The sequence below is a fragment of the Electrona antarctica genome (genome assembly GCF_951216825.1).
Source record: "Electrona antarctica genome assembly, chromosome: 6".
NCBI classification, from domain to species: domain Eukaryota; kingdom Metazoa; phylum Chordata; class Actinopteri; order Myctophiformes; family Myctophidae; genus Electrona; species Electrona antarctica.
The window spans coordinates 10,287,184-10,303,231 of NC_136811.1; the positions used below are offsets into that span (position 1 = coordinate 10,287,184).

The 16,048-nt window shown below is 43.0% G+C and overlaps 1 protein-coding gene across 1 annotated transcript; it reads right to left on the bottom strand.

Annotated features, from left to right (window-relative positions):
• Window positions 1-871: 871 nt before the first annotated feature.
• hoxa2b (homeobox A2b) lies at window positions 872-2,914 on the bottom strand (the record flags this gene model as incomplete). Its single annotated transcript, XM_079502989.1, has 2 exons — window positions 872-1,901; window positions 2,452-2,914. 2 exons carry the CDS (start codon window positions 2,912-2,914, stop codon window positions 1,078-1,080), a joined length of 1,287 nt encoding a protein of 428 aa, XP_079359115.1. The 3' UTR covers window positions 872-1,077.
• Window positions 2,915-16,048: the final 13,134 nt, after the last annotated feature.

Consider the following 16,048-nt stretch of genomic DNA (forward strand, 5'->3'; position numbering starts at 1 on the left):
AATCCACACTAAGCCAATTGATATACTTATTATACGTTTAAATTAATTTGACTGAAATGTTTGGGTTTTTGAAAAGATTAGTGCACATTGGTGACTGTATACTGCCTAAGGCGCGATCTTTAATTCAAGGAGATTGAATTACGCCGTGAGGGCCAAGCTATAAACAAGCACCCTCGGTGCTGCGAGTTTTATAAGGCTATAAATTTTAATTGTAGAACGCCAACAAAGTCACAGCTTTTTGGCCTGCAACTCCGAGGCATGCATGGCAGGCAGAGCCGCGATACAGGCTCGTGCATGCAGCGTTTACCGAGACTATAGCCTATTTATCTCCGAGATTACCTCTTCAATCGATTATTCTGATGACGACGGGCTGCAAAAACACCACATGGACCCCTCTCAATGTGTACAACTTTCTTTACTATTCCAGTAACTATTTGAGTACATTTTTTAGTACAGAATGCGCGTTCTATCTCCCTATTTGCATTTTAATTGATGTGTGTATATGTGTGCATGCGCGTTTGTGCTAATTGTTGCTTGTAATTAGTCCTATAAAAATCCCATCAAAATCATGAGCATTTTATTATAATACAAACAAACAAACATGTTTGAGAGGAATTGTATATTAATTGGTGGGGAATACTAGCCTATTGATATTTGTTCTGATCACTAAAATAAACAATGATAGCCACACTGTGCACATTCTATCCCTCGACTAGTGTTATAGGCCTGTTGGCCAATATAAAATGCCAAACATTTCTGATAATAAAATACGAGAATGGTGCAACTTAAAAAAACAACTCCAAATTAAGTTTTTATTTATAGGAAAATATTCTGTTCAACTGTACCCGAAATTTATACAAAAATATACGGCGTAATATTCTTGTATATAGCCTTACTAGAATAAACATTATTCGATATAGGCTATATTTTCGCCTTAAACTTACCTTATTTGCGTGACCTATATATTTATGCACTCCACAAATACTAAAACTGCCTATAGGCTATATTTAAAGCAAAAGTCTCTGAATAATTATAATAATAATAATCGAAGGGTGTCTTTTCTATAGCACTTTTTTTTTAATAGCTCAAGTTTTGCAGGTCGATTGTTGTGAGCGTCTCCGAGAAAAAGTCAAAGGTCTCCGTGGACAGAGTCATGCACGTCGTCGGACTATCCATGGAATCCGACAGGCTGGGAGAGAACGAGGAGGGCGAGGAGGAGGAGAACACGTTAAAATCCTGCAGGGCAGCGTCCAGGGAGCCTTCTGGAGGAGGAGGAGGGGAGTTGTGGTGGTGGTGGTGGTCAGCCGGCCCGCCGCCAGATGCTGCCCCGTCCGGGCCTATTGTTGCCAGGCACACAGGAGGAGGAGGACAGGGTGACGGGCCGGGGAAATGTTTCGCATTTTTGTCATTGCTGCTGTTTAGCGGCGCTACAACGACAACAACGGCCGAGCTCTGATGGGTATCTCCATTGTTGTGTCCATTATTGTGCGGCTGCTGCTGTAAGGTTAAGGTATTCTGGTGGAAATACCGCTCTCTGGTCTCCAGGAGCGCCCCGGATACACTGCTGTTGCTGCTGCTGATGGCGGGCGGCTCGAACTCGTCCTCCTCGGCACAATCTTCGTGCATCATCAGGTACTTCCCCGCCTCGCTGCTGCTGCAGTCCTGGTTCTCCTTGCAGTGGGTCTGCCTCTTGTGCTTCATCCTCCGGTTCTGGAACCACACCTTCACCTGCCGCTCGGTTAGATCCAGCAGCGCGGCGATCTCCACCCGGCGCGGCCTGCACAGGTACTTGTTGAAGTGGAACTCCTTCTCCAGCTCCAGCAGCTGGGTGTTGGTGTACGCCGTCCGAAGTCTCCTGGATGATCCGCCGCCGCCACCGCTCTCTGCTAGCTCCGGTGAACCTTAAATAAAAACATGAAACATTGGGCTAAAATGGCAAGAAAAAACCCCAGTCAAAAAAGAAAGGAAAATACATAGTCACAAGGGTTAAGAGGGAAAACAGAGCCTGCATGGGCAGAAAGTCATTTCTGGAGAACAAGCAACAAGCACTGTGCAGATTTATGGGCCCCGGGCAGAATATGATGGCTCTGCGTGCGGACAGCCCCAAAAGATTAATGGACATGCCAGCTGTCGGGTCGTGTAGGAATAATCTATCAGTCTCCATTACTGTCAGGCATTAACATTGTTACACTGCATCACAAGTCAGCACGCTATTTGATGAGATTACAAGAATGCTTAAATCAAAACACCCCGGCTATAACGTTTTAAAAAAAATAATGTACGCCCACACTGTACAACCCATAGGGGCCTATAAGTTACTATTCCAAAACCAAAACAGAGAGAGTGTGAGAGAGAGAAAGGGGAATTTGTGCGTGGGGGGCTGGCTATATAGCCTGCATCCTCAGACAATTATGGAAAGTTAGATTGAGGTTATTAATCATTATGTCTTGCCTTGGGGGGAGAAATAGAGGGGCGACGAGTCGCTGGTGGTAGCCGACGCGGCCGTCTGGCTTTTCTTGACGGGTTTTTTCTCTTTCATCCACGGGTACTCCGGGGGCGAGGAGGAGGAGGAGAATGCAGCAGCGGGCAGCGGACTGCAGCCATTCACTGCAGGCTGCCCATGCTGCTCATGCTTTGAGCGGCCGTGAGGAGGATGGCGTGCGGGGTGCACTAGGCTGCTGCCCGCCGCCGGTGCATGGAGGAGGAGGAGGCTCGGAATGGAGTGCTCGAAGCAGGGAGGAGGAATCAGTGCTGTCGACGACGCCGAAAGCGTCGAGCTAGTAGTAGTAGTAGTAGTCTTGATTGATGAACTTTGAAATGCACCGCCGACAGCCTGGGTAAGAGATGTCAGGCACTCAGCAAGCGACGGCCGACTGTTGATGAAGCCACTTTCTCGCTCGAATTCGTAATTCATCTCCCTCTCTTCTATATCGCTGCTTCATGTGTTGAAAATGCCTATATATACTTAATATAGGGTAATAGAGGAAACGGGAAATGACTGAAAAATAAATAAAAATAAAAAATAAAATAAATGTCAGATTATAATATTTTCATAAACTAATCTAAAGTGCATATAGTCGTATATGGAGAACCACTATGCCATAAACCATTGCCTTCATGAGGACATGGCTGGAATGAGACCGTGCTGCCTGTCACATGATTACATCTGCCCAATGACAATTTGGGGTTTTATCAAAAGACGCCACTGTCCTCTGTGATTGATCGAGAAAGTCGGAGGGGGAACGCCTCATTCCGGAGGTAGGGGCTGCTTTTATTTACACTTTTTTTTTTGGGGGGGGGGTGCAGTTTGTTCGGCTACTGCCCCCAAAAATGCAGACGCCCCGCGTGTGCATTCAATAGAGCTCGCGGTGCGTGTTTGTGTCTGGCCTATATATGTGTGTGTGTATTTGTCACGTGCACGCAGGCGTGTCTGCGTGCGTGCGATCGCAGGCCAATTGGGTGCATGCGCTGTGCTCGGCGTGTTTATTCCATCCGGGACAGACAGGCCACAAATCATTTCAGCACCCTGCATTTAAGCTCTGTCTTCTAATGTAACGACGCCCGCAGTCGTTATCAGAGCAACTCGTTAATCTCCAGACTTCTTGAAAGACTTTACAGCGCGTTGGCAGTGGGGCGCGCGCGCACGCGCACGCGCACACGCACACACACACACACACACACACACACACACACACACACACACACACACACACACACACACACACACACACACACACACACACACACACACACACACACACGTCCGACATCCAACACGAGTTCTATATCCACACTCCCAGGGTCAGACTCCATGCACCCCTCCCCCAAAACACAGACACACAGGTATATATGATATGACATGAGACATAAATATGATTTAGAGATAGATAGATAGATAGATAGATAGATAGATAGATAGATAGATAGATAGATAGATAGATAGATAGATAGATAGATAGATAGATAGATAGATAGATAGATAGATAGGATACATCATATATGCATTTATATGCAAATTATGGCCTATAAAGCAATAATTTCGGTCCACTATGAGTCGATATCTGTTTGCTTCCGATTTCTTTGCACATTTCAAAACGATTATAAAACGTTATGGGCACATGCAAGATGCAACCAACCTTTAGCCACCTTGATTCAATTAAATTGTAATATCAAAATCTCACACCTTCAGCAGCAGCCATAATATCTGGAGTTTTCAGTTCAGATTAGGCTAAAGTATAAACATTGCAGCCTGACGCGGATGCTTACAGTCTCGGACATGAGTAAACGCACAGGGAAGCTCTAAGGCAGTTTATTGCTTGGACTCTCTCTAAACAAAGAGCCTAGCTGGAACTGGAAGACTGCGTGTGATCAATCTTATGCTCGCCAAAAGGTCTGACAGCTCGGTGCCCTGAAACTCACTTAAACCCTCTAACACTCTCCCCTTAGATCATATATGGCCAGGAAGAGGGGAACCACACGGTACTTATATGGGGGAGAATCTTCTGCTTAAGACATTTTTTTTTCCTTCTTCAATTTATGCCATATATCTGAGAGAAGAAGACTGCCGTATTCCGTTTGGCTCTGCAGTATAAGGTTATTGCTTTGCTTCGTTCTATAGGTGAGGAACTGCTGTTTAGAAGACAAATGTATTATACAACAAGCCTTTTCGTTTGCCAAAGGACAATATTGTGGCAAGCAAATATACCCCCAGAAGAGAAGAGATGGAATGGAATTGACTTGGTTTTACATGTATGGGATGAATTGTTTTGCAGAGGTGAGTGGGTGTCGGCATCCAGCGAAGGAACCCATTCACTCCCACACCTTCTTATCGGTACGGACACACATGTCGTTTTGAGCATATCATATTTATATTTAAAAGAAATGACTTGAAGTATACATTTAAGTAGGCTATGCCCTATAGGTTAATTGTGAATAATATTCTAAGTTAACTTTAAGATATAGGCACCCTGAAAGCCTTATAATATATAGCCTATATATAGGCTATATATATCTATAGGCATTATATGGCAGTATAATGAAAACGAAATGTGCAAACTGTTCACTTTTACAATAAATAATAAATGGGCTATAACGCGTATTGGGGCGTATATATACAATACATGCAGTATTATTGTGAAAAATCTGCAGAAAATGTATAGGGTTATCATCACTTATCCATTGACTTGCATATTTATTGTATATTTTTGTCAAGTGTACACGTATATGTATATGTTTTTGTCTATAAGATACAGGTGTGGAAGCCATTTGCTACAAAGGGAACAAAGAACCTTCTCTGAACAGAACAGACTCCATATATAGACCTAAAACTAATAGAAGCTAAAATAAATATCACTTCATTATTTTTTATAGTAGGCTATTCGCACCGACACGGCTTTAATTAGTTTCAGCCGTATAGACTTGATGTTTAGCAGCCTGTCCGTGAGAGAGAGAGAGAGAAACATTTCATTGACAGAAAAGTGTGTGTTGTTTGTGTTTGGCTGAACCTGTAAGTTCGTTCTCCGTCTGTTACCTCATCAAGCGCAGACATCTGGAAAGCATGGCCATGTAGAACCAGTGACTGTCTGTGTTCTCCCCCCCCCCCCCACGGCCCTGATATTAATCATTCATTCATATAGCATATACATGTTACATTGTCTGTTTTTTTTTAGTTGTTTGTTTTAAGAACCTTGAGAAACATCAAACAACACATTTTTTTATAAATAATCCATCCCCGTCTACGGATAAATAAAGGGTGGCATCTTTCTTAAAATACTCAGTAATTGGCCTAATTATTATGTTATTAAGAAGACGATATGTCTATGCTTCTATAATTGCATTTATTTAGAATCATAATTAGTTGTTTGAGGCGTGCAGGCCTGTGTTTGGCACATTATTGCTCAGATACATTAACTATACGGCGATCTATCCATCGCCATTAATACGACTATAGACATGGGAAAATAATAATGGTTGTCGCACGCACACGCACGTAAGACACACACACACACACACACACACACACACACACACACACACACACACACACACACACACACACACACACACACACACACACACACACACACACACACACACACACACACACACACACACAGAGCTCCGGGCTATATAAACAATAGGCCTATACATGCATTGCATAATCATATTTTTGCGTTATAGGCCCTATACCATTTACCGAAATGATTATTGTAATGTTAGTGTTAGCTTAGCTGTGGCCTATATTAGACTAATTTGGTGAGGTCTCACAACATATCAAAAGATGTGGACGGTCGGTCACGTTTGTGCATAACAGTAAATTATTTCCATTAATGACTCCATTGGGAGAGTACTACTGCTCAGGTGTCAGTGCGCACATTGTTCTCCAAATAAAACATTTGTTTCCTTCTCCAGTCCATAACTCTATAGTTCAGTGGACTAATAGTTAGGTTAGCAGGCAGGCAGGCAGGCAGGCAGGCAGGCAGGCAGGCAGGCAGACAGACAGACAGACAGACAGACAGACAGACAGACAGACAGACAGACAGACAGACAGACAGACAGACAGACAGGCAGGCAGGCAGGCAGGCAGGCAGGCAGGCAGACAGACAGACAGACAGACAGACAGACAGACAGACGGACGTGTGGGGGATGGATGGGTGCAGCGCTTCAAAGTCTCTGATATTAATTCGGCATTCAGAATTAGGATTAAGCAAATTGTGTCCAAAATTAGAAAATACAGGCTATTATGTGAGAGAGGTATAAATTTGCCCAATACAAAGCATTACAATTGTATGCAATAAAGACTCCCATCAAATTAATTTAACGAATAAAAAATAATCTGGAAATGCAGAGACAAGAACCTTCATACTAGCCTATACATGAATTACCACTTTAACCTTATTCTGGGCATCCATGCATGCCATTATTGGCATTATTTTAATTGCACACACACACACAAAGTTCAACTTATATAGAACTTTCAGAAACTGCTATTTCTAAACAATGTTTATATATAGGGCTTCATGGTTAAACCCTTGTGGAGGAAGATCTTTGGAAGATTTGAGCAATTGGTCAGGTGCATATGGGATAACAATACAATATGCCCACGGTTGTGTTCATTCTAGGGACAGAACCCCAAGTACAAGACATATTATCAAGTGGTACATTTTCTGTAATTATGGGAGGCTTCACTAGACAGCTGTCAGGATAATAGGTGTTGGCAAATATCCAACCGTAGGCTATACAGAAACAGAAAGAGTGAGCCAATAAATATACAAGACATCTACTCGATATTAAAATAAAGAAAATTAATACACCAATGGTGATATTATTCCTGCATGACCAAACTATTATGTATGTACTATTATGTTAGATTATATGCTTTGTTGTATATATGTACACAGAGGAATATATCATATATTTTGAGAAAGAACTGGAATCTAAAATAAAGAAATGCATTAAAAAATAAGCGTTGTCATCTCTTTTGTTAGCTGTATTATGATTTTAAATTTAAACGGGGGTTTTTTCACCCAAACCTATAGCAGACTATATATCATCTTTTAACATCCTCAACTAAAAATAAATATACCGTTACCGTATAAGAAACAAACATGTCAGGCTTTTCCTTAAACTCTAATATTTTTTGCTAAACAGCAGAACAAGCAGCCCAATTATGCTTAGAGATTTATTTCAGAAAGATCTGACATTCAGTGTAACAATGTTTTTAGCATCAGGCATAATTGACTGCAGGATAATCTATTCACCATTGCACTCACTATACTTTCTTGTTGTTTTTATAGCATGCACAGTCTGCACAGCACCATGACTCCAGTTAAGCACTTAAACCACTGGTTTTCAACCAGTGGTCCTTGAGGGGGTTCCAGGTGGTCCCCAACTATAAATGATGGAGAGTTGGTAACCAAATGGACCCTTATTAGATCTTTAACTCTTGAGAGCGTAAAATGAAACCAAATGGACCAGTTGTTTCATTTTACGCTCTCCAGAGTTAAATTATTGTTAAGCATCTGCATGACTTCATTTACAAGGTGTATACAATTAAGAATGTAGAAGAATTGTTATTTTGATCAATGCCTGTTATCTCTATGGTACCAACATCAATACAGCATGGAATTGTTGGACAAAATCCTAAAACAAGAAATTCTTCAAAGCCTTGGGTCTGACAGGCTAAATGTCATCAAATGGTGGTCCGTGGCTCAAATGGCGAGCAAATAATGGGCCTTGATACGAAAAGGGTTGAAAAACACTGGCTTAAATGTTTGTTGACCATGGGTCCCCCAGGGGACTCTCCTTCTTCCCCTCATACACTAAATCCTTTTGGTGAAAATAGCAGGTCTACATCTCCCATCAGTGCATCATATTCTGCTATTATTCTGCTATTTTCACTAACAATTCACCTATCATGACATGCACAGGGACTCTAGGGATATAGCTTATATTCATTGTAATTTTACAATATACACAACTCTGCAGTGTTTTTCCAAAAAAAAAAAAGACATTATAATCTGTATTATTTCATTGTGAAAACTGTATACACGCTCACGACAAAATGTTACTCGGCACATTGTGAGCCATTGTTTTTTTTTTATATATTTTTATTTATTTATTTTCAGATTTTATTATTATTATTTTTTTACATATTTGGAAAAAAATTACATACACAATATAAAAAAGGAATACAAAAATGGGTCTCAAGTTCCATTAACTCATTGTGTGGGGAAACGTCGGTGTTACGTATATATGTGTGCTGACGGTAACGTTAATTGTGTTCAAGCAGACTTTTATTGAACTTAACTGAACGCTCTCATGGATAAACAACATGGCGGCCAGGTGTTGTTCCGGGCATGCTGCAGGCAGCCAGGACAGGACTGCTCTCCTCCAGAGTTCAACAGAGGATCTGTTGTTGTGCGTGCAGTGCCGAGGCGGTGTCAACGGTGGGTGATGTATGGGGGTCACAGCGGGCCACGCCGCCAACAACATCCAAGGCACTCACTCTAAGCAGTGTTTGAGCAGCAAACGTCTGAGCAAAGTGACAACGTTCACGACCACTCTCAAAACCAGAGGCGGAATCCCGTTCAACAACAACACACATTAGCACGTGATCGTGTTTCATATGAGCAAACACCAACAACATGTCTTATGTTGTGTCAAAGTCGCTTTGTTCAAAAGGCGCTCCGATGGAAGTGAGATCTTAAGTAAATAACAGCCTTTTTGTTACTTTCATATTTATATCCTATATAAATCCCTGGTCCGAATCCCTCCCCCACCCTTCTTCCCATATATATATATATAGCACTGAAATTCGGAGTCCCCAGGCGTCTATATTAGGCGGCCTCCTCCCTTTTTTCCCTCTACACCAAAGCTCTTTGAAGAAAATAGCCAATCGTGAGCATGTAGATCAGCTATTTTCACTGAATGTTGCCCCAGAATAGGGACGCCATGGTTCGTGTTGGGTGGTTGGTGGTGCTCCCCCTCCATTGCCATGTGGTGGCCTGGGATTGAGTCCCATGGATGGACGGTGTCCTTTCTGTCAGCTCCCGCATCTCAGCACGCAGCCTGCCCACTCTTCTTTCAAATAAAACACCCACGTAAGAATTCCAGCCGGCATGTTGAAGGAAATAGGATCGGGGGGTGGATTATCGAGTGTGGGCAGCTATGTGTGTCCTTAACATATACCTTCATTGACCAGAGTTCCCCTTGGGTCTTCTATACATGGCTCCCCTCCTTTCTTCGTCACCAAATCTCTTCAAGATTGGCTATTCTTTTGCTATGTTCGCCTGCAAGATTATAGGGAGGCACTAGCTCTGGTCCATAGCTCTAATGCCGTTTCATTTTAGAGCTATGTTACCGATGACGTGTGGTGGCCCCCCACCACTATAAAAAGGCCAAAAAGTACCTTTTATACGTGTGGTGGGGGGCTCAGAGTGCTTCCACTAAGGAAAGTAGGCGTTCTAATGACACAACCCGCCTTTGTATTGGTGAGTAGCAAAAACGTTCTTTTTATTTACGCTAAAGACGAGAGGCTGGTCTGCAAACTCTGCATTTATGCGAGCACCGGAAGTCATCGGTAACATAGCTCTAAATGCATCGGCATTAGAGCTATGGACCAGAGCTAGGGAGGCACGTGTTCACGTGCAAGAGTATATACATTCCTGTCCTGCATGGGATTGTGTCTTACCTATATACGGTCGGTCTCAATTTACAACTTTTTGTTTCCATTTTCCTGCCAATTTAGTCATTATTTATGCAGTCCTTGTCACTGCCACGTGATTATGAATTCCACCACAGCTCTAGGATATATAGACCCATCTGATTGGCTCCCGGGGCAGGCACACTGAGGTTAGGTTTAAGGTTAGGTTTAAGCATAGTTTTACTGAGGTTATATATGTTTAGGCATAGTTGCAAAAATGAGAACCGTCAATGGCAGCGACTACCAGGTCAATCACAGCGGGGTTTGCCTATAGAGCTGGGATCCATTAACCGTTTCCGTCCGTAGGACGTGGCCACACAGGGAATCCAATCGAGGGATGCATTGGACGTGTGTACATGTCCTAGCGCATCCTCAATGATATCAGGCGAGAGAAGAATATTCTGAATTTTTCTCTTTTTTTTCTTTTTCAGTCCGACTCTCGGCCACCGTCCTTCACGCTCCTTGGCCATATTAGCTTCCCGTTGACTTAGCTGTTAGCACGGCAGAAAGAATGCCTCGTATCTGCTAATCTAGGGCGCTCTCCGTGGTTTTGATCTGATGGATATACTAGCGCTTCATTTCTGCTCCTCATCCGCCTCTCGTTCAAAATATGGACGCTTTTTGGATTATATATCGTATATATTAAAACGATAGTGATGTAAGCTAGCAAAGTACGTTTTTTCCCGGATTGTTTCTGGGTTTCAGAGTAAAAGCGGCCATGTCTTTCCGGCACCCCAGAGCTCCTATTTTGAAGGAATCCCGGCGCTGATTGTTGAGTGGTGTAAACCACTCCTACGACTGGCTTTGTTAGTCTGTCTGTGCTCAAAAAATGAGCATGGTTGCTACGGTCACCCAGTTCACCCGGGTGTGATTTCATTACGTCAGACATTACGTCAGACCACAGCTGATCAGGCTATACACCACCTTACACCACTCAGTTCACACGGGTGTGATTTTGTTAATAACGCGTCACTGCCAACCCTTGTGTTAACTTCTCCGATATAACACATACACATCAGCTTCTTTTACACCTAATTTACACCCGAGTTTCACCAGGAAAGAGCGTAACGTGTGCGAAAGTTCATGCCAGGAATTGAACCCACGTTTCCGCAGTGGGGGTGCAAGTGTGTGTACCATTAATGTTACTTTGTTGTCCGGAGTCCCTATACACGATTCCCCTCTTTTCCCTGTACACCAGATATCTTAACCGAAAATAGCCGCTCTACAAGCTCATAATGCATAGCGTTGTTTTTTATTAATTTTATATTTAATAATGTGATCATCTATTCTACATGAAAGAGCAATGTGTAATCCCTGCCCACAATTCACACATGTATTCATACATCCATACCCCCAGCATATAATAATTGTATCACATTTTATTAATTATGCAGACTCATGCACTACATAGCAAAATCCTTCACGTTACTTTGACCCTGAGTGTGTAAATATGGACCTATATAGGACCACTAAAGTTTCTTACACCCTCAGAGTTAAATGAGAATTTTGCTGCCTCCACTAAAATGGAGCAACATTCATTTAGTTCCTTTCACGTCCCTTTCACGTCCCCATCAATAATGTATTGATTCCATGTGGACGTGGCAATTATCATTAGCTGAAGGTTCCCCGGTGTCTAAGCAGTTAGTTTAATGATAGCTGCAATGTCCCTGGTTTGATTCCCACTCTGACATCTATTATACCTACTGTATATAATCCTCTCTGTCAATTGCAAAATGTGTACAGTAGGTCCAAAAACCCTTACTTTTCAGGAAATGTAGAGGGGAAAAGAATACATTGTGCCACACTGTGAGCTTGTAGATCTATACTTTTCCACAAAGAAAAATTCAACGATTGCAATATTTTTGCAACTTTAACAAATCTTGTATGCGGGTCCCTACTCCCTAGCTGGCACAAAATATTTTCAGAAGGGAGTCTGTGGCCAAATACATATTATTTTGGGGGTCCTTGACATAAAAAGATTGAGAACCACTGGTCTACGTTACGTATAGAACTGATGTTCATTTTGACATTTGGGATAACGACGAGAGCATGGGCCATTGGCTGTGACAAAGAATGAGGGGCGGTGCGTGGCGGGGGGGTGGGGGGGGGGCGGTGCAGGGGGGAATGGGAAGGAAAGAGGGAGGGCAGAAGGAGGAAGGAGGGACAGAGAAGAACAGTTTGGCGGAGTCTCACCGATGGGGTGACTCAAGTCTAAAAGCACAACGGTGGCCCAGTCAAACGTGTGTGTGTGAGTGTGTGTGTGTGTGTGTGTGTGTGTGTGTGTGTGTGTGTGTGTGTGTGTGTGTGTGTGTGTGTGTGTGTGTGTGTGTGTGTGTGTGTCACACTGTGCACTCCAAATATTCGAAGGGGCCCAGGTCAACATAAACACATGAGGGAAGCTGTCAGAATCTTCACTAAAACATCCGGGACAAAACTACACGCCTCCAACACATCCAAGACTCTTCTCTCATCTGCCTTCCAAACTGTGGAACAAACTGCAAACCGACTCACTTTTTCAGACTTCACCGTAGCATGTAGCGCTTAATTGACCTAGCCTTGTCAACCATGAGGTCTTATGCAAAGATTACAATGACATTTAGTTTTAGTGTGTGTGCAAACAAACTTTGTCCCACACGAATGTTCGTGTAAACACAAACATTGCGTAAAACAAACATTAAAGACAAAAGTGAGGACGCAACTTGTGATTGGCCGTTATGAGATAATGTATGATGATAAGAGCGCCCCTCACTTCACAGCACACAGGTGTGATTTTCATATATTATTTAGTTTTTAGACTGATGCTAGATTCTTGGATTACCTACAGTGGATTTCTGAGGCACGACACTGTCTCTGCATTTGACTTGCTTACTGTAAGTCGCTCCGGATAAGGAGCTAAATGCCTAAATTGTAAAATGTAAACATGTTGATACATGTGTATCAGTGCCGATAACACACACACAAGACTCGCACATCAAGGCCATTTGTCCATTAACCACGTGAAATCCATATAGCATCCCTAGTCTAGGGTGAACATTAGGAAAAATGAGCACATCTACAAGTAAAGGTCACAATGAAAGGGTTTTATGCAGCGTTAAAAAGGAGGATCCTATAGTATGGTCCCCTGGGGGACCCCGTTAAACAAAGTGTGTTGGGTGTAACTAACTGCAAGTGGTTAAACGAGGAACACAGCATCTTTCAAGTATGACACCCGACACCGTGTACCTGTATGATACAGTTGGAACGATTAACACATGACGAAATATTATGTTACACCTGAGAGACGTAATTATGAGACACGGTGTGTTTGTGTGTGTGTGTGTGTGTGTGTGTGTCACGTACATGCATGGCATGGGCATGCACACACCTGCATGTGTGTGAATGTGACTATTGTGCACGTGCGTGCGTGCGTGCGTGCGTGCGTGCGTGCGTGCGTGCGTGCGTGCGTGCGTGCGTGCGTGCGGGTTTAACATTCCCTAAGTGATCAACGTAGAATCTAGGAATTACAAGGGATTTCATTTCTCAAAAGAGCAAAGCTTTTAATTCACTATTACCTTTTGGACAGATACGGTAACACAGTTTAACTCTCTTGATACACTACTCCAAGCTTTTCTCAGCTCTGGCTGTAAAGAGTAAGAACCCCTGACTAAACAGAGTCCCTCTTTAATTAAGTAAAGGTCTTTAAAGGCTAATTTACTGTATAAATGGCCATAAAAGACACACAGAATATGTAGGAGTGATAGAAATTTTATGATGAAAAGGCAAGATTATCAGGGCACATCATTTTTTGATAGCACCACCACAACACCAGTGCCCAATGTCACTATAAAAAGGTACACCATTCATATTTAATGTTTTATAGGACACTGCCTCAACTTACTGCATTATCTATTGTTTCATGATAAATGTGTTCACTATTCTCCGCTGACTAGATCACATGCTCGTCTTGCCCCGTCTTTGAACCACTACAGTGCTTTTATAGCAATGTTGTTTAATACAGGCAATAACATGCATACAGTACCTGCTATACATGTAGGCCTATAGAGCGTCGCAGTCCCGCCCTCTACCATGGACCAGGAAATGATTCTCCGTTCATTTTCCTCATAGACATTTCAGAAAGTATTTATTTAAAGACGCTTACGCCGCGGACAAAGCCAACTCGAGTCGTGACAAATCATGACAACAAACACAATTTTTGGGGCCGAAAAAATAATTAGAAAGAAGAAAGAAACGGCAGTTTTTTTTGTTATTTTTCTTCTTTGTAATTATTTGTTTGGTCCAAAATATTGTTTGTGTTGTCATGAGTTGTCACGACTCGAGTTGGCTTTGTCCGCGGCGTAACAGTCTTTAAATAAATACTTTATGAAATGTCTATGAGAATAATGCATTGGGATTCATTTCCTGGTCCATGATAGGGGGCGGGACTGCGACGCTCTATACTGTCTTGTTGGCTCCTGCAACCACTGCCCGTCTACCGTTTTTCCTTAACGATGATGTATAAAGTTTCTGAAATTGTTGGACAACCACTTCAGAAACTTTATACATCCACGTATGATAACAGCATCCTAAGGTTAGCAAGGAATATCACCTCTAATACTAGCCATGTGTTGTATGGAGAATATAGGTTGCTACCTTCATGAAGGAGATATGGTGTCCCAGCAGGGTTTAGTGTGGCTGCGCCAGGCTATCCCAGCATACAATAAGGTCAGACTAAAGAGGTCCTTTGTCCACCAGTCGACTTTGAGGCTTAATCAGGAGTCGTAGTAGCCATGGGGTAATCTAGGCGGTATATTGCTCTTGTCTTCGTGTCTTTATGTAGCTATGTCAAATGTGTGTATATGTGTTCTGCATACATTGCTGCTGGGTCGCAAGACAAACGTCACTGTGAACCGACAATAAAGTACCATATCATCATGATTAGGTATTTCTGTTCTGATTACGTATTGTTTAGACCTGGGGTTTTCAACCAGGGACCACACCCTAACTACGGGCAGATCCGTTTGATTCAATCTGTTCCCGAATACGATTGCATGCCTGCATGGTCCCCGCTGGCCATGATTCACATTAGCCTTGATTCTTCCGCACCGAGTAGGCTACACTTCATTCAATGCTTTCACATCGCAGCGATCCGTATCCGAGTACACTTCAATCGGTCCCGAGACTACCTCCATGCGGTCCCGGGAACGGTTGGGTGATCCGCTCCGGGGAGCGGTAATAATAATAATGAATTACATTTTATAGCGCTTTTCCAAGTGCTCAAAGCGCTTTACAATGGTTCATTCATTCATACATTGGGAGGTGAAGCGGCGAACAGTCGACGCCAGCGTCCTCACTTCCCACATTCACACACCAATGGTGGAAAGCTCACACCGACCAACTCATTGGAGGCAATGTAGGGTCCAGTGTCTTGCCCAAGGACACTTCGACATGTGGACAGGAGGAGCCGGGATTCGAACCGCCGACCCAGGGATCATTGGACGACCTGCTCTACCTCCTGAGCCACAGCCGCCCCGCCCCGGTATGCAGCATTCACACTACCACAACATCTGCCAAGTGGTCCCGAGTACGCATCCGGGACCATAGTGTGAATCTATCCCAAGGGTGCGTTCGGATAGTCACACTGTCTGAGCGCACTGCCAATCTGCCAATACAAACGAATAGGCGAGTGCGCTCCCGGACAGTCCCGGTGAGCATTTCCAAACGCACCCTCAGAATCAGTGGCGGATAAAGTACTCGTAAGTAAAAGTACCAATACTGCAATCTAGATTTACTCTTGACATCAAAATGTACTTAAAAGTACAAACAGTCACTGATAAAAAGAAAAGAAAAGAAATGGTGCATTTATAT